The following is an 18,046-nucleotide window of genomic DNA, read 5'->3' as shown; positions in this document are numbered from 1 at the left end:
TGAATTCCTCCAGCGGTCACACGCTGGCACAGAGCTGCTGCACTGCTCCTCCCGGGTGGTGCACGTTCCAGAGGAAGGCAGGAAACGCCTCGTTTGTAAAGACAGGGAATTCCGTGGGATCTGCCAGCTCCAGCAGGGTGCCCAGAGCTGCCCTGGGCTCCGTGGGGCAATCCCAGCCAAGGAGTGCTGGGCACCAGGAAGGGCTACGGAGGAGCCATTTCGCAACAGTTCCGATGGAGAGTTAAGGGCACGGGCAGCTCTGGAGGGTCAGTGCCGGGGACACCAGGGCCCGGCGAGCGCGCCGTCTCAGGCCAGCAGCACGGCAGCAGGGACGGGGCAGCGGCAGAGCCCTGCACCCCAGGGGCTGCTGTTCCACTGGCTCTGTGTCACCGTCTGACCTGGCGCTGACATTCGCAGCTGTCTGTGCAACGGGAGCTCTCCCGGGGAAGGAGCGCGTGAGGTTCTTTGTGCTGGCTCAGAGCTTCCCGTGGATTTCAGCTCCGTGTGCAGGGGCACGGAGCACAGCACGGGAAGCACAGGATGCTCTGCCCACCTGACCCCGCAGCCCCAGAGGGCACCAGGCTGGAAAGCTGAGCAGCACTGAGCACCCAGACCTGCAGAACCTGAGGTAAAGCCAAGCTGGCTCATCCCTGCGCTGATGTCCCATTTTCTCTGTGGTTTGTGCAGCCCCACTGAAATAACCCAAGAGCTGGGCCTACTGCCACTTCCACCAGGGCCTCGTTAGGCTGGGCTTTGCCAAACCGTGTCTGCAGCTCGGAGCCTTTCCCTCAGGGGTCACACTGTGATGTGCAGCAGGTGATGAGGTGCACAGAAGCCGATGTTCCTGGCAGGAGAAGCCCCAGTGGCACTGCTGCCCTTGCTGGGATGCCAGCTCAGTCCCCAGCACCTCTCCTCATCACCCTCCTGGACCTCTGCATTGTGTTCAGAGCTCTGCGGAGCTTTCCATGCGGAAAGCAGTGGGAATGCAAGCACTGAGAAGGGATGGGTCAGGAGCTGAGGGACTCAGCCTGGGACTCCAGAACCCTCAGCTCTGCAGCTTTCCCGCATGACCTCGCCTAAGTCACTTCATCTCTCTGGCTGTGGCCATGGAATGTCATCCTGGTCTTTAGCTGCGGAAGAGACACCCACACAAGGATGTCTGCAGCACAGGCTGTGTCTGCCACAGGACAGGGAGCATCCTGGGACGGGCCACTGCGAGCTGTGACAACCAGAGAATCCCAGAATGGTTTGGGTTGGAATGCACCTTAAAGGTCATCTAGTCCAGGCAGGGACACCTTCCACTAGCCCAAGCTGCTCCAGGCCCCGTCCAGCCTGGCCTTGGACACTGCCAGGGATCCAGGGGCAGCCACAGCTGCTCTGGGTACCTCACAGGGAAGGATTACCCCCAATATCCAACCTAAACTTACCCCCCCTAGGTTTAGATTGGGGTCCTTGAGGGAGCTGAAGCCGGACAAGGAGGGGCAGCCTGGGATCTCCTTCACTTCCCAACCCCAGCACAGAACGGAGCACCCAGCCTGGAGAAGGAGACTCTCCCCCTGTACTCACCAATCCTGTCCAGCCTGTCCAGAGCCACGGTCTCGAAGGCTCTCCTCATCATGGGGTACTCCTCCAGCACCTCGTTGAAGTTGTCCACGGACAGGGAGTAGAGGCGGCAGTAGGTGTCGGCGCGCACGCTGGCCGTGCGCCGGCCACGGGTCAGCAGGCAGATCTCTGCGGGCAGAGAGGGGCTGAGACAGGGCACAGACACCAGCAGCACCCCCACACCCCTCACTGCACGGCCCCTCAGCCTGCCCTCCCACAGAAAACACAGCCAGAGGTCACGCTCCGTGTGTGCACCCACATCTCAGAGTGCCGGGGGGCAGCGGGGCAGCTGCCGCGCACGGCGGCCCCTCAGGGGTTCTGCTAGCCCGGTCGGCCACACAAGGTTTGTTCTGGGGGATTATCAAAGGCAGCATTGTGCATTCACACTGGAGGAGTTGTGTTTCTGCAGCTCCTCGTGGGCACTGGGAAGGTCAAGCCTTGCTCTCATTGAGGCCAATTCTCTCTCGATCCGTAGAGAGGCTCTGTGCTGATCTGTGCCCTTGGTCCCTGGCTGCCGTTTAGATCCCTGTACCTGGAACATTTGTCTTTCCTCAGTTTGCAGAGATTTTCGTGTCTATGCCACAAGCACTGACAGGGAAAGCCACAGCAGTGGCACCTCCCAGCCCTGGGTGAGTTTACAGCGCTGTCACCCCTCCTCAGCGCTCAGCCGCTCACAGAACGCGAGGCCCTGCACTCAGCCACAGCTCCTGAGTGCTCAGCAGAGAGCTCCCCAGCCCGGCTTACACAGAGCCCGGGCAGCTGGGACAGGCACAGAGGGTGTGCGCTGCACAGTGACAGCACCCTGCTCCCTGTGGGTGCCGGGTGCCCATCCACCTGGCCCATTCCTTGGATCCGTGCTAAGCCCACCCACAGCAGCACCCCGAGGCTGTGAGCGTGCTCCCAGGCTGCTTCCCCGAGGAGGTGATGCTCAGGGTGTGCGGGGAGCTGTGGTGGAATGCCACGGGCAGTGTCCATCCTGTGTCAGTCAGGGTACCCTGACCCCAACCCTCCCGCTCCAAACCCCTCGCGCTGCAGCGAGGGGCAGACAGGCTGTTTCACAGCAACCAGGAGCAACAGAAGTGTGGGAAATGCATAACAGGAGTTTTTTAGAGGGAAGGCCTCCCAGAAGGGAAGGCAGGGCAGGTTTTGCTCTGCCTCCCCTCAGCAGATCACCAGAGGTGGTGCAGTCAGAGCTCATCCTGCAGCCTGCCTGGGGCTCTCTGACAGGAGAGGGGGCTTTGTGTTACTCATGAGAGCAGTGCCCGAAACCCTTCCCAGCCTCCTGCTGGTCCCACTGCTCCAGAGCTCTGCTGCTCACACATTCTCCCTGCCTGCTGAATGCCAGGGCACTTTGCTGAGCCACAGGCAGGGCAGGTGAGGGACTGTTTGTCCCTCCCCGTTTATCCAGCCCCTCGTGTGGTCGATGCCAGACAGCAGCAGTAGGACTGTGCCTGCAGAACTGAGATCAGGCCATTTTTTACCTTTAGGTTCTCAGCTTCACCCATCTGTCAGAAGGAAATGAACCCACAAGGCCCAAGTTTCCCTGCCACGTTTTGCTGTTATTTACGACCCAGGCTATGCAGTGCCCACCTCCCCCCGCACCGTCCCCTCTCTGGGAAGCTGTGAGGCTGCCAGAGATGGAGGAGGAGGTGCTGGCCATCAGTCCCACGTGGATCCAGGCTGATTTAAGGAATGCCTGGGAGCAGCAGTGGTGTGCCTGTGGGAGGGCGAGTGACTAGCACGCACCTCCGAAGTAGGAGCCGTCGGCCAGCTTGGTCTCCTTGTTGCCCTTGGTGAGCACGCTGACCACGCCGTGCTGGATGAAGTACATCTTCTTGCCGATGGTGCCCTCCCGGATGATGTAGTCCCCGGGCTGGAACACCTCGAACTTCAGCTTGGTCAGCATGGACGTCACGAAGTTGGGGTCTGCGTTGGCAAACAGGGGCATGGAGGCCACCAGCTTGCGGCAGTTGAAGTTTATGATTTCCTGACCATGTGTGGTGGAAAGGAGAGAGAGAAGGAGGGGGGGTCAGGGAGCAGAGGAGACGCACGTGTGGTTAGTCAACACCTCATGAAGATCCCCCGGCTGACCTGTGTGCTGAAAGTGGGATAAACCCGCTGCGCCTCAGCCTGGCTGCCCTGGGGCAGCTGCACGGGCTCTGGGTGCTCTGAGCACGGAGCACTGCGCTCACTGCCCTCGCCCCTCTGCCTCCCCCAGCAGCAGCACTCAAACCTCCCAAACGCAGCATTCCTGTTTCTGCAGGACACCCTGGGCTGTGAGGGAGCACAGCAGCGGTGAAATGCTGTCTGACAGAGCCCGGGGCTCCTCTCCAGGCAGGTGTCATAACTCACCTCGGCAGCCCCTCGTTCTCTGCTGCCCTTGCTTGTCAATGAGCTGTCAAACAGCACAAACGTGCCCAGGAGGAGAATGACCCCGGGCAGACGGGGACAGGGCCAGCAGAGGAGGGACAGGTGCTCACCGGGCGCCGGGCAGGAGGGGCTGCATCGCCGGCCCCAGCTAAGAAAGGCTGGCGGGCTGTGCCTCCCCGGGGCTCCGTGTCACTCGCAGGGGTGACAGCTCGGGAGCTGCTCCGTGCCCCGGCAGCTCCCACTCGGGCCGTGGTGCTGAGCCAACCCCCCCAACACAGCACAGCACAGCACGCCATGGGAACAGGGACAACCGGAGCGGGGAGAGCTGGGGAAGCATCTGTCTCCCCCCACGGGGGTTTCAGAGGGGTGCCCTTTGAGACTCTGGCAAAACTCGTTTTAAATTCTGGCTGGCACTCGCTCAGCTCTTCTCTCTGCCGCGGAGGGACATTGCTGTGGGGGAAGACAGAAGGCAGGGCCCGTCTGGAGCCCATGGGTGACACACTGGTGACACGCCCGGGACAACCTGCACGGCCAAGCTTCAGCTGGGGAGGAAAGGGGGCTTCTCCGAAGGCTCCTCCTTCCTCTGACTCCCCCTCTCGCGGCTGATGGAATGGGCACGGATGAGGCCGGCACTCCGTGCCGAGTTTCAGCCAAATACATGAGGTGAGAGCTTGCTGAGCCACCGGCCCAGGAGCTCCACAGCTGCCAGAGGCGCTGGCAACGCGCCCTGCCCGTTCCCTGCCCCCTTACCTCGCGCAGGGGCTCGCTCAGCTCCCCCAGGATGCTCTCCTCATCAAACATCTTGCCCTGGTAGCGGTGCTCGTAGTAGTCGTGGATGCGCTGCCGCATGTCGGCGGGCAGCTTGTGGAAGGACATGTACTGCTCCACCTGCTTGTACTGTGGGGAGACACGGGGGGCAGGGGTTACGAGCACGGGCCGCGCTGGGCGCTGCTCACGGGCAGCGTGTGCTGGACCTGCTCCTTCACCTCCAGCAGGGACATGGGGAGCAGGAGGCAGCGGCTGTCTGCTCCGCGGGGAGCGTGCGGGCTCCGTTTTGCACTCCCCACATGGCTGCCCCGTGTTTTGACCTTTAAAGCCATCCTCAGCCCGGTACCCGGCGGGACACCTGCTCGCTGCCCGGGTGCGGAGCGGCCCCTGCTCCCCTCCACGCACAGCCGCAGCTGCGAGCAGGGCTGCGAGAGGAGCGCCCGGCCGGGCATCTCCTCCCAGCAAACCGCGCCCAGCGAGGGCTGTGCAGGGTGGGAGCGGCAGAGTCCCAGAGCCCCCAGGGAAGGTTTTTCCATGGCACACGGCAGGACAGCGGCCAGCTGCGCTCCAGAGCTGTCACAGAAGCGCAGCCCCTCAGGGCCCGTGCCAGGGGAAGCACAGAATCTGCCCTGGGTGTGCGCTCACAGCCAAAGCCAGGGCACAGCCGGGATCAAACCCCAGTTATTTGGCGGAAGCTGCAGGACCCAGCCTGCTGCTTCTCTCCTCTGTGCTCCCACCTGCCCTGCCACGATGGCACCTTTGCTTTCCCATGACCTTCTTCGCTGCCCTTGGTTCCTGTGCCCGTGCACTCACCCTAACCCATGCGCATTCTCACCTGATGAAAATTCTCCGCGGTGTCGGTGTGAGGGGATACAAGGGCACGCTCTGACTGCCGGCAGAGCAGCTTTGGGGTGAGTGGTGCTTCGTGTGAATAAAGGACACCTCCCCAGGGGCCAGGGCTGTGCCAGCGTCCTGCTGCCCTGCAGGTGCTGCAGGACAAGGTGTGTGCAGGGAATGGCCACGCTCCCTTCACCGGTGGCAATCCAGGACACGAGCCTGAGTGTGTCCTGCACTAAATGCCGACCCTAGGACTGCGCTGCTCCTTTGCCAGCCCTCCTTCCCCTCTTCTCCCTGATCAGCAGGTCCCTGAAGGTCCCTTTGGTGCAGCCAGAGCTGGAGAGGCTGATCAGTGAGGTTGTGCCCGTCACAGCCCCGGGTGCTGCTCCGGGGACAGCCTGTGCTGGCGCTGCCACCCCCATCGGCACCACGCAGGAGAGGGCATCGCTCCAAGGGGCCAGCGGGGCAGAGGGGACACTCGGGGCTTCCTGGCATTCCCAAAGCACAGGAGCTGCCTGGAAATATTCCTGATCCCTCCAGCCTGACCAAAGGCAAGGGAGCCACCAGGCCCCTCTGGCACTGACCCCTGCCCTTCATCACCTGCGTGGCTCAGGCTGTGCAGGGACTGGCTGTGGCAAGACAGGACGTGCTGGGTGCCTGGGGGAAGCCAGGGAGGAAAGGGATGGGAAACAGCAGCTCCCTGGTGGGCAACTCACCCACAGAGCATTTTGGAGCTTGTGGTCTTCCGAGCAGCACGTTACAGGGTTTGCAGCTCATCTCCCCACAGATGTCTCCTGCTGCTGAGAGGCTCTGCAGCCCGAGACACCCATGGGAGCTGGCAAACCGGGCACAGGACGTGCGGGACTCTCACCACAGAAAGGGAAATCATCAGGCATGAGCTTCTGCTGACTCAGGTTTAGTAATTTCATCTAAAATCCACAGAGAGTTCTGCCTGCTTTAATGCTGCATTTTTGTTCAATAAATGATTTGCCAAAAATATCCTCCGACACTCTCGGCTGTAGTGCAGTGGCTGAGCTGGACACTGACCAGTGTCACCAGGTGCCTCTCCTCCCCTGCTGCAGCCCCTGCCCCTCTCCCCTCCTCCGCTGGCACTGGCTGTCCATCTTCCACTGCCCTTTGCTCCCTGGCAAAAACATCCCCACACTCCAAGAATCCCCCAGCACGGGCTGGATCGGGTGACTGGGACTCTGCTTATTCACCACAAACGTGGATTTATGGCTTTGCAACAAAGAGCAATAAATTACTGCTCTGCAGAGTCCCCTGCCCCGCCGTCCCCAGATAAGGCTCCCAGGGAAAGCAGGACAAATTTACCTCCCCCCAAATAACAGTGTTGCTTCTGACCACGAATGAAAATCAGGGTTATAAAAGCAATCTGTGAAATAAGGAACCATCACTCTCTGTCATGGTTAAGGAGAGGGAGATCTTGTCTCTCCTGTCTCTGCTGGTGCTCCCTCCCAGGAGGGTTTTGGGGCCCTCGGCTCTCCCTTGTGCAGAGATGGGGTCAGAAATGAAAGCATCGACCCCTTCTTGCCATGTTTGAGGGACTGAAGATTCACTGGGGTGTTCCCCCTTCCCTTGGAGCTGCTGCAGGCCCCACTCCTGCAGGGTCAGGCGGATGATGCCACGCTCAGCTGGCCCTCTCTAAAGCCACTTGCTGTCCCTTTGCTGCCTTTCAGCCGTGGCCAGGCCTCCCTGACAGCCGCTTCCCCTCCTCCCTCCTCCTCCTCCTCGCCTGCTCAGCCTCCCACTTGTCTCCCTGTCCCCAGCCTGACCTGTGCTCAGAGCTTAGTGGCCTCTCTGGGTTCAACCAAAACCACTCATTTAGGAATTATTTAAATCTCTCTGAAGACAATCGAGCCCATTTAAATCCCAGCTCATTTTCTTAAGTCTGTTTTTCCTCAAATAGCCCTTGAAGGAAGTATTAATATATCAAAAGGAAACCGTTCGGCTGAGTATTTTTGCTTCTATAGCTGGCCACTTTCCCTCCTGTCTCACCGCCTCCCTCCCCTCCTTCCAAAGCTCTGATCACTCACAGCCCAAAGCCAACTAAATATGTTTAACTCCTTCCATGCCCTCACACCCGTCAGGAATCCTCCTCTCTCTGGCAGGGATCAATCACTGAAGAGGCTCAGCTGTTCCTTGCCCCAGTTCTGAACGTGGAAACCACCAGGCACAGGGGGGATTGTTGGGGTGTCCCGTGCAGGGCTCCATGATCCCTGAGGGTCCCTTCCAAGCCAGCACATTCCGTGATCCTGGCTCTACTCGGATCCTTCCAGGATGAGGCTGAGATCACTGTGGCACTGGGTATAATTCCAATCACAAACATCTCCGTGTCTGGACCCCAGGGAAGTCACCAGAGATGCGCTTGTGGAAGGAGAAGGAGGCTGCAGCAGAGCATTCCCAGCTCAGGGAAGGACTGTGGTGCTCTGGCAGCAGGACATCCCTGGAGCTGGGTTAAGAGCCACCCTGCCCGGTGCTGGGGCTCTCCCAGGTGCATCAGTGCTCTGCAGGGAACCATCAGCTCGTGGGATTCACCGCGTGGAGGGTCCTGACAGGACACAGGGGAATCTCTGTTCTATTTCCCCTGATCTCTGGTCAGGAGCCAAACAGTGCAGCTCCCCAGCACTCAGGAATCGTCAGACCCACAGAAACGCTGAGTTCTGGCGTTCTGGCTCTCTTCAGCCATTCATATTGCCACCCTCAGGATCTAGTCTACGATCTACATGTGACTCCACATACTCATTCTCGTGGAGCTGCAGGACTGCTGAGGGGTTTCAGGGAAGAACAGAGGAGTTCTGGGACACAGTCTGGGAGCTACCTCCATTCTGGAAAGGCCTGATGTGATGTCCTGGTTGTGACCCTTTCCAAAGGCTGGATTAATTAATTCCTGTACCACGGCCCTCGATCGTTTTGCCACCAGAAAATGAGTTTTAAGTGTCCCTTCCTGGAAAAGCTGGGACACTTTTCCCCTTACTGCACAGTACCTTTGGTAATTGTCAGGATCCTGATCTCTTGCTGTGGCACAGAGACTTCCTGGAGCTTTTCTCCCACTTTTCTCCAACATTCCTTGCCCTGGGGATGGCCGTGAGTTGCCTCCCCCTGCTGAGCATCAGCTCCTGTTCAGGCAGGGATTGTGCCTCGGACAATCCCACTGGACTGAGCAGGATGAATAATGAGCCTGATGAAGCCCCGGTTTGCTTCCAGCCATCTCTGCTGCTCGGGGTTCTGAGGAAAGCAGATCCAGAAGCTGTGGGACAAATCCCTCTGCAGGAAATGTTGTGGGTGCCGAGCCCGAAGCTCTAATCCTGTACATCCCACGGGAATGCAATACGGACAAACCTGCACGTCGTGGCTATGGGAAGAGCCTGTTTCCCCTGGGAATGGCCCCTGAAGGCAATGCCTGGCTGGGCTGGACAGGCCACATCCTGCCATAAGGCACCAGGCCAGCACAGGGCACTTCTGGCCACGGTCAATCCGCCTTCAGAAACACCACAGGACGCTGTGGAGATGTCAGGTCACTGGAGCCACACATCCGGCGTGGGACAGGGAAAAGGGACCAGCAGTGCTCTGCCCAGAGGAGCAGAAGGAGGGGGATGAGGTGAAATGTGCCCCCAAGGGCTGGAATGGGGATGGGGGAGCAGCGAGGGTGCAGCGAGGGATCGGCACTGCTGGGAGCAGCGGGACAGGCGGCTCTGAGGGAGGCTCCGCGCGCTGCAGCATCAGCTCTTCATCCATTTATTATTTATTTACTAACAGCTCGAGTGCCAAAGTAGGTTCCCAGACTGACAACGAAGTCTGCAGCCCCTCGGTGGGATGGGAAGAGCTGCCGAGGCGGGGACATTCCCTTGCCATGGCAAGGCAGGCAGCCCTGGCTCGGAGCAGGCGTCACCAGGCCCAGGATGGAGGAGTCAGAACCTGGGCTGTAACTCCCCTGTTTCTGACATGTTTTACAGCTTCAGAATGGGCCTTCTAAACCACGTTTAAGGCCTCCCACAAAATATTCTCCTGCACGAGCAGGAGCTACTCGACCCCAGTGTGGGTAAGGCAGTTGGCACCCCAAGGCATTCTGAAAAGAAGCCATGAGGTTTTCATTGAGCAAACATTTCTGTTTTATAACAACCCAGGGTTCTTTCAGGGAAAGGATTAAATAACCCTGAAACAGCTGACACGATTTCTGAGTTTCTGGCTGAACAGCTCATTACTTATAACACCCCATTACCTGCAGGGAACTGCCCCGGGGCAGTGCTGGCACCCCAGGCCAGGGCACAGCAGAGGCCCTGACACTGTCACTGAAGGACATCACTTATCAGCCTTGTTATCAGCCCGGGCTGCTGGACTGCCAGGGAGGTGGGACACAGCACTGCTCAGGCCATCTCTCCACAGAGGGAACAAAAACCCAGTGCAGGCACGACAGGATAAAGCCGGGCTCTCCAAACTTTTTCCAATTAGGAAATTTGATTGCATTCTGCATTTGATTAAGTGCTGCAAACACCTTTAATTTCTGGCGTGCTGCACTCCCTGCCCTCTCCTTCACACGCATTACCCAAGGAGTGAGGGAGCTCTGCAGCTCCCCTGACCTCCACAGCGGGTGCTGGCTCAGGAGGAGACTCCTCCAGAATGCCTGGGAGCTCCAGGAAAGTGGGAATGATCCCTAAGAACTTATTGGTGACCAGTCCTCTTGGGAATGCCCTTTCCAGTCCTGCCCAGAGTGGTAAAGGATGTGACGTTTCCCCCCTGGCAGCAGTGGAATCCTGGCAGTGTGTGCCCGCCCAGGCTGCCGGAGTCACCGCAGTGTCTGTGTCCCCCAGGCTCAGCCAGCTCCGGAGCCCCAGCGATCACCCCAGCTCCAGCACAGGGCTCATGAGCTCTGCTGGCAGGGGGTGCTCATCAGCAGGGCACGCTGCCAGGCTGGTGTGGCTATCCAGGAGCCCAGGCAGGATCTGTGCCCCCTGTTCCCTGCACGAGCTCATGGGGAGGCAGCTCAGAGCAGCCCCCAACCCACCGAGGGCAGTGAGGGCTCCTCTCCCCCGTGCTGGCTCTGCTCCAGGTGCCTCAGGGAGGAGGACTCCAGCTCCTGCCCACTGACAAAGCAGATCTGGGATTCCCACTGCCGGCGGCTGGATCTGCAACTGGGCACTCAGCAACACCTGGAAGGTTTCCTCGAGTCAATCTGTCCAAATATTCCGAGGTTAACGAGACTCTGGAGCTCTGCAGCACCCTGGAGCTGTGAGTTGCCCGGTTTCATCATGGACCATAAAAAAGCCCAAACCACCCCTTAAACGTGCTGCTAATACAGCTCTGCTGCTGCTCTCCCAGAAGGAGCGAGGGCAGCCTGAGCCCCAGGACAGGCTCCCAGCTCTCAGAGCAGTGGGCCGGCCGAGGGCACTGTCTGGATTCCCCTCCAACCAGTGCTGCTCCAACATCCCCAACAGGGACAGTACATTCCAGCGGTTTTATTTTGGCCTTTCCCACGACTAAACTTCCCCCAGTTTCCCTCTGCTGCTGATGGAAGGGCTGAAATGTTAGAGCAGGGCAGCGAAGTGCTTGGATAGGCAGAGCAGAGGAGGAACTGTGGGCAGGAGGGCTGTGAGGTGTGTGAGGAGCCGAGGGGCGATGCCAGTGCTCTGCGGGGCTTCTGGAGCCATTGTCTCGGCAGCGTTACCTGCCCGTCCCCCTGCAAGCGAGCAGCAGCACATGCTGCTTCAGAACGGTGACACGGGAAACCGTGAGTCTCTACCCAGAGCCGAGAGGTATTTTCGGAACAAGAGGCACTGGATGGACTGCTCAGGGAGGAGGAGGAGCGAGGAAGGAGTGCGGAGAGCAGAGAGCGCCAGTGCAGCACAGATCCTGAGGGGAGAGGAGGCTCTGGGAGGAGAGATTAGGGCTCTGCTGGGCTCTGCAGTGCTGACAGCAGCAACCCCTGCCTCTCACCAGTCCCTCCCTGCTGTACCCGGGGCTGAGCCTCCCTGCGCCTGCTGGGATGGGAGAGTGAGCCCAGGGCGTCCCTGCCCTGTTCCGAGGATGGCAGCGAGCAGCACAGTCACCCTCCCGAGCCCTCAAGGTGACAGAGAGCTGGGGAGGATGAGAGGCTGTGTGTGGTGACTTGACAGAAATACGAATCCAGCTCAGCTGCAGGATTAGGGAAAGAAATTAATAGGAGGACCTGCAAAAAGCATGGGAATCACTGGCCTATCTGGCTAGCTTATCCCTCTCCTGGGCAAAGAACACTCTTCCTCTCATGTGAGCCACGGTCACACAGGCTGGGGGTAATTCTGCATTCAGGGATGAAGTAAAGGCTCCAGCTGATCTATAAACAGAGGGTCTTGTACCCCTGCTCCTGTCCTTGAGCCCCTCCCCAGCACCTGCACCAGAGCTCCGGCACTCCAAGATAAGCTCTTTCAACCCACAATGTTGCAGAAAAGTAATGTGGGAGAGGAAATGAGCTCAGTGAGGGTGTGGGAAGCCAGAAGAGCGTGCCCAGCCGAGCACAGTGGCAGGGAGCTCCGGGTGAGAACAGGCATGTTCTGGGTCAGAGCTGTCACATCGGCTCACTCACACCACCACGCTGCCCAGCACCACTGTGGGAAACGTTTCTGTCAGAATCCCTCAGGATGGAGCTCTAGTGGTGCTGTCTCACACGCAGGAAATAGACACCAGCCCCGGGTGCAAGGATGCTGTGGAGTTAGACTCCAGACTGAGGTTAGGAGAGAAGATCAGCCCCTGATCCTGCCACTGCCTCCGTGACCACGGGAAGCTCCGACGGGCCCTTCTCGGTTTGCCTCTGGCAGTGGAGGGCAAACAGTCCCTTCAGAGAGCCACGTCCAAAGCTCCATTTTCAGGGAGGCCAGGGCTGGCCCTGCCCCATGGCTGTGCCCCCTCCACGTGCCGGGCGTGCTCTGTGCCACGGGGGACTGTCCCCTGGTACCCAGGAACCTCAGCAGCTCCCTGGCTTGGAGCAGGAATTCCCGCTGAATTCTCCGTGGTTCCTGCCAGCCCACGGATCCCACCCAGCCTCCCTGCCCTGCAGAACCAGCACAGCATGGTGAGAAGCTCTGGGAGGAGATTTCGACAGGACAGGGATCGCTGTCCCAGTGTTCAGAGGATCTGAGGCATAGTGGGACAAGCCTGCTCCTGAAGCCGACAGTCAGCACAGCTTGGCTTTCATTCCTCTTTTCCAAAGCCCTGCTTGTCCAAGGGAACAACCAGTGCATTGGCAGAGGTCTGGACAACCTGAAACCTCCCCAGAAACTCACCCCTGAATCTTGTCGTGAGGATGCCCCGCAGCAGAGCCTCCCAGGGCAGTTCCAGCTGTAACCTCCTCTCCCGTTTGGGTTTGTGCTGCTCCTCTCCCTGCCCACCGTGTCCCTTTCCTTGGCCGCTCCCAGCACAGCTCCCGAGGCCCCGCAGGCTGAGCTGTGCTGAGGGACAGGCAGAGCCCACAGGGTGCTCAGCAGAGGTCTCTCAGTCGCTGCTGGCTTCTACCAATCGACCTCCGAACTTGTAGAGATTCTCTCTCTAATCTGCTTCACCAGCCGCTTTGTCCCAGGAGGGCCGCACTAAATTGAGTTGCAGAGCTGCAAATCACGCAGCAGCCTCATTTGAATCGTGGCTGTCCGAGTGCTAAGGAATGTGGGAAGTCAATACATGTTTGTTTTTAGGCCATCGCTTGTCCCATTTGCAAGAGGAAAATGAACGCGCCGAGCCCCTGAGGCTTTGATCGTGGGAGGATAACTCGGGAAATGAACCTGCCACAGGAATGCGCCCTTCGTGCAGTCCTCTCCCCACCGCCTTTGTCAGAGCTCTTCTCCTGGCTCTGCCAACCCTCTCACTCACATCCCCGCTTTCTAAGCGGGCTTTAACACTTCCCACTGTCCCTGCCACCCCCTCCACAGCCCCTGCTGGCTTCCTGGGGACTGATTTCCCCGAGCACTGACTGGAATCCAACCGCAGGGTCACGCTGTGCCCTTGTCTGCAGCGCGGAGTGCCCAGTGCTGCAGGTGCAGCCTTGGCTGCGCCAGGCTGGCCAGGTGGCTGGGTTTGCAGATCAGTCCTTGACTTCTGTGCTACTTCAAACACATTTGAATAAGCACTCTGCATGCCGAGATTTGATCAGCCTGCATTCCCTGTGCTGCAGTGTCCTTCTCTCCGGCGTGCCCTGCTCTCCGTCGGGAGCAGCCCGGCTGAGCTGCAGCACGCAGCTGAAGCTCTGGATGCTCCGGGATGCATCCCAGGCCTCCACACTCTTCTTCTGGGCGTTCCCCCTCCTCTACCTCTAGCTGTGGTTTGGGATCTTCCCTGTGCTCCAAGCATGAGTCAGCCTCTGGCCTTCTTTGCTCTCCCTCTCTGCCCAGCTCTCTTCCCATTGCAATCCCCATGTCTCGAACCTGCTCCAAGGTCATCCCACCTCCTCCCCGAACCTAAAATTCACCTGAGCAGTGCCTGGTGGTCACAGTTTCCCCACCTGAATCACAGCTCCCCTCTCACCTAAGCTGCACCTGGCAGGGTCAGAATAGGAACAATTCCTCTTCTTAATCTCCAGATCAAATGTATCCACAAGACCCCGGCCATAAAACCTCCTCAGCCCCACCAGCTGAGGGCAGCTGCTGTTTTTGGATGCCCTGCCCAGCTCACAAATTCAGTGACTGTGGCAGTGGCAACCTGACTGGCTGTGACATTTCTGGCCATGCCTCCAATCTGCAATCCAACAACGGTGCCATTAATTCCACAGCCACCTGGGGAACCTGCTCCGAGCTCCCGAGCCTTCATCTGGGCTTTGGGGGTTGTCCTGCAGCTCGCTCAGGAGTGAATAATCTGGATACTTTCAAAGACAGCACTTGCTAAACAGAAGCTGCACATTCTGGAACGTTCCCTGGGGGTTTGAAACAAGGTGTGGGAAAGGAAAAAGTGACTTCCAATGTTAGGTACCGGTGACATTGATAACGCTGGCGTACAAAGTCAGGCAGAGACAGCAACAGTCACCTCCTCGCCCTGCTGTGGTTAACTGATCCTGCTGCTGTTTCTTCCTGAGGGTGTTGGAGCGGAGGGATGGGGATGAATGGCCAAGGAACTGCACCCTCGGCCTCTCTCATTGACAGTGCTGGTTTCCTCTGGACAGCACGGAAACCACCCCGAGCTCCCTCCGGACAGCACGGGGACCACCCCGGGCTCCCTCCGGCCAGCACAGAGACCAACCCGGGCTCCCTCTGAACAGCACAGAGACCACCCCGAGCTCCCTCTGAACAGCACAGAGACCACCCCGAGCTCCCTCTGAACAGCACAGAGACCACCCCGAGCTCCCTCCGGCCAGCACAGAGACCACCGCGGCCCCAGCAGGGCTGCCCTTACCTTCTCCTGGTACTGGCGGCGCGAGGAGTCCAGGGACTGGATGAGGGCGGTGGCGTGGCCGATGAACATGGCGTAGCAGGTGGCCCCCACGATCATGCTGAGCATGGTGAGCCACACGTCCGACATCCCCACCGGCGCCTGCTGCCCGTAGCCGATGCACAGCATGTGGCTCATGGCCTTGAACAGGGCGTACGAGTACTGCTTCCCCCACGAGTCGTTCTGCAGGGACACAGCACAGCTTCAGCACGGGACACATCGCTCCGGACACGGGCATGGGGCAGGAAAGCACCCTGCTGCTGCACCCAAAAATCCCTGTCGGCAGCACCTCGACGTGTTACACCAGGGATTTAGTTCTTTGGTGGCTTGGAGGTCTGGGGAGTCTTTGAAAGCTAGGAGGGCTATGGAGTCTCAACCCCCAAACCCCTCAGAGCCCCCATAACTCCCACATGCCTCAGTGACCCCATAGCCCACAGAGCCCCTACACCTCAATGCCCCTCAGAGCCTCCATAACTCCCATATCCCTCACTGAGCCCCTACACCCCAAGCCCCTCAGAGCCCCCGTAAGTGCCACATCCCTCAGTTGACCCTATAGCCCACAGAGCCCCTACACCTCAATGCCTCCATAGCCCCCATAACTCCTGTATCCCTCACTGAGCCCCTAAACCCCAAACACCTCAGAGCCCTCACAGCCCTGCAAGCCCAGCTCACTCCATTTGGAAAATGAGCCCAGGTTCTGTGACCTGCCATCCCACTTTGGTCCTGGTTTTTAGTGATTCCGTGTGCTTTTCCAGCAGGGAAGGCAGCCAGGCTGCCCTGTTGTAACCTGGGATAAACCCAGATGATGCACTGGGAGATTTCACAGTGACCCACGTGTGGGAGGGGAACTGAAGCAAATCATTTCCTCCCCAGGGAAATGGACTTCAACTGAGACTTGTAACAGAGAGCCTGAGCCAGGAGCCAGCAGCGGGAGCTGAGAGTGGGGAAAAATCTCTGCCCAGCCATTTAGGAAATGGCCAGGGGCTCTGGTCGTTACCTGAGAGATGAGAAGGGCAGAGAGTGAAGCTGATAATGTCTGAAGAGAAGTTCTCAGTGCCACACAGGGCTTTCTCAGGGAGCTAAGGAGCTACAAATGGCCTCATTTGAGAGCAGCAACATCTGCCAGGAGAGGTGTCCCGAGACACCGTGTGCTCTCCACTGCAGCTCGCACAGGCAGCAGGGACATCACGGCACAGGGACAAAAACCAGCCCACATTTCCTGATGGTTCCCATCAGCCTGAGCTGCTGGAACAGCTCATCCTGTGGGGATTATCTGCCAGCAAGTGCCGGCTGTGGAACCTTGTCCAGTGACCGCTCTGCCATCACTCACAGCTCTTACAAGGATGGGAAAATGCCTCTGCTGGGTGAGAGCCATGGCAGCACCGACTGCTCCTCAGCTGCCCCATTCCTGGGAAGGGCACAGGGTGTGGATGGAGCTCTGCAGACACACGTGCCACCTTGGAAGGTCACCGCACAGACCTGCTGGTGGCTCGCCAATAAACGAAGAGTTCTCCTGCGACCTCCACCCAGAGCACCAGCAGCCAGCAGTGCTGGGAGCTCTGGAGCTCCCCGGGCACCTCCTGGAGGTGTCTCATCACAGTCAGGTTGACGACCTCTCTGCGAGCAGCTCCCCAGTGCCACTGGTGCCCACGGAAACTTCTCACTGCTCTTACGGGGAGCGAACAGCGACAGAGCTGGCTGGGAGCTGCGGCACAGGGCTGGAAGCTCTGCTGAGGGCTGCTGCTTGCTTAGGAGATAAGCACGTGGACAAAGCCAGCTGATAGCACTACCCGGCCAGATTCGGTTTCGTTATGCAAGAACAGGCCTGGTTCCTACTGCAACAAGAAGGGCAAAGCCACACAAGTGACAGCAGAGCGGGCACGGGAGCGGGGGCACAGTCACAGCCAGGAGGGACTGCTCCTGCCCTGCTGGCGCCAGCCTGTCTGGGCTCATCTCCCAGCAGAGCAGGAACCTGGGAAAAACCCCCCTGGAGCCAAGAGAGAGGGCAGGAGACAAAGTGGCCACTGGTGACAGCTGCTGGCTGTGCCCTGGGCTCGTGGGGAGGAGCCACCAGCAGCCGAAGGAGCCACACACAGAGGAGGGCGGAGGGAGTGTGTCCCTGGCCAGGGCACAGGGAGGGTCCGGCCACGGGAGCTGCCAGAGGTGTGGGGCCAAAGAGGTGACCCCTCCTTCCCCTTTGCCTCCAGGCCTGTGCTGTGGCCGCGAGGCCTGGCCAGAGAAGCGGTGGATGTGTTTTTTGTGGCATTTCGCAGATGCACTTCTGCTCCGTGCGGGCACCGAGCTCTCACACAGCTCCCCCGGGCAGCATCCTGCGCTGGCAGGAGCCCCCTGCCCTCAGCCCTGCAGTCCTGGCAGTCTGGGGCCCTGCTCTCAGGGCGTGGCAGCTGCTGTGACCTCCATGGCTTTAGCCCAGGCACTGCCCCTCACCCTGAGACAGCGGCAGGGAGCTGTCACTCGTGGCCAGCCTTGGCTCTAAGTGCCGCGTCCTGCGAGGGTGGGCAGTGCGCTGCCAGCTGTTCTGGGCACAGGAGCACTGCAGCTGTCCTGCCCCATCCCTTGTTGAATGAATTCCTGCCCTGTTCCTCACTGGGAGCGGCGGGAATGCTGCTGCCCTCTGAGTTCAGTGTGGCAGTAGTTTAGCAGGGCAGCACATCGCCACAGGCCTGAGAGCAGGGACAAAGCACTGAGCTGAAATTCCAGAGGGAATCTGGGCAGACAGAGCAGTAACAGCTGAGCTAGGAAACTGGCTGCCAGGCTCTTTAGTGGCTGTGAACATCTGGGTGCCAGGCAGGCTCGAGGTTTAAAAGCCATTCTTCCAGCAACCTGCGGCTCAGGAGTGCTGTTGACAAGGAAGCTCGCCAGTGTTTTGTAGGAATTAGTCATCCAAAACTCGAACATCCGACACGCCGAGGCCCTGCAGCCCGCAGAAACACTGCTGGCTCCCTGGGAATTGCACAGCTCCGAGGCCCAGCCCAATTCCCAGCAGCAGCAGGGCTCCCTGCGAGGATGGGCTGCGGGTGCCAGACTGAAGGGTGGCAGACTGGGG

The 18,046-nt window shown here is 59.4% G+C and overlaps 1 protein-coding gene across 1 annotated transcript in view; it reads right to left on the bottom strand.

Annotated features, from left to right (window-relative positions):
• The window catches only part of HCN4 (hyperpolarization activated cyclic nucleotide gated potassium channel 4), a 91,162-nt gene that overhangs the window by 10,486 nt on the left and 62,630 nt on the right, over positions 1-18,046 (bottom strand). The window contains exons 4-7 of the mRNA XM_039557910.1: positions 14,944-15,162; positions 4,723-4,869; positions 3,349-3,589; positions 1,567-1,731 (exon numbers count right to left, since the gene is read on the bottom strand). Of these exons, the coding sequence (XP_039413844.1) occupies positions 1,567-1,731; positions 3,349-3,589; positions 4,723-4,869; positions 14,944-15,162 (772 nt within the window). The remainder of the gene's footprint in view (positions 1-1,566; positions 1,732-3,348; positions 3,590-4,722; positions 4,870-14,943; positions 15,163-18,046) is intronic.

Source organism: Corvus cornix, chromosome 10 (assembly GCF_000738735.6).
Source record: "Corvus cornix cornix isolate S_Up_H32 chromosome 10, ASM73873v5, whole genome shotgun sequence".
NCBI lineage: Eukaryota > Metazoa > Chordata > Aves > Passeriformes > Corvidae > Corvus > Corvus cornix.
This window is presented reverse-complemented; position numbering and strand designations above follow the sequence as displayed.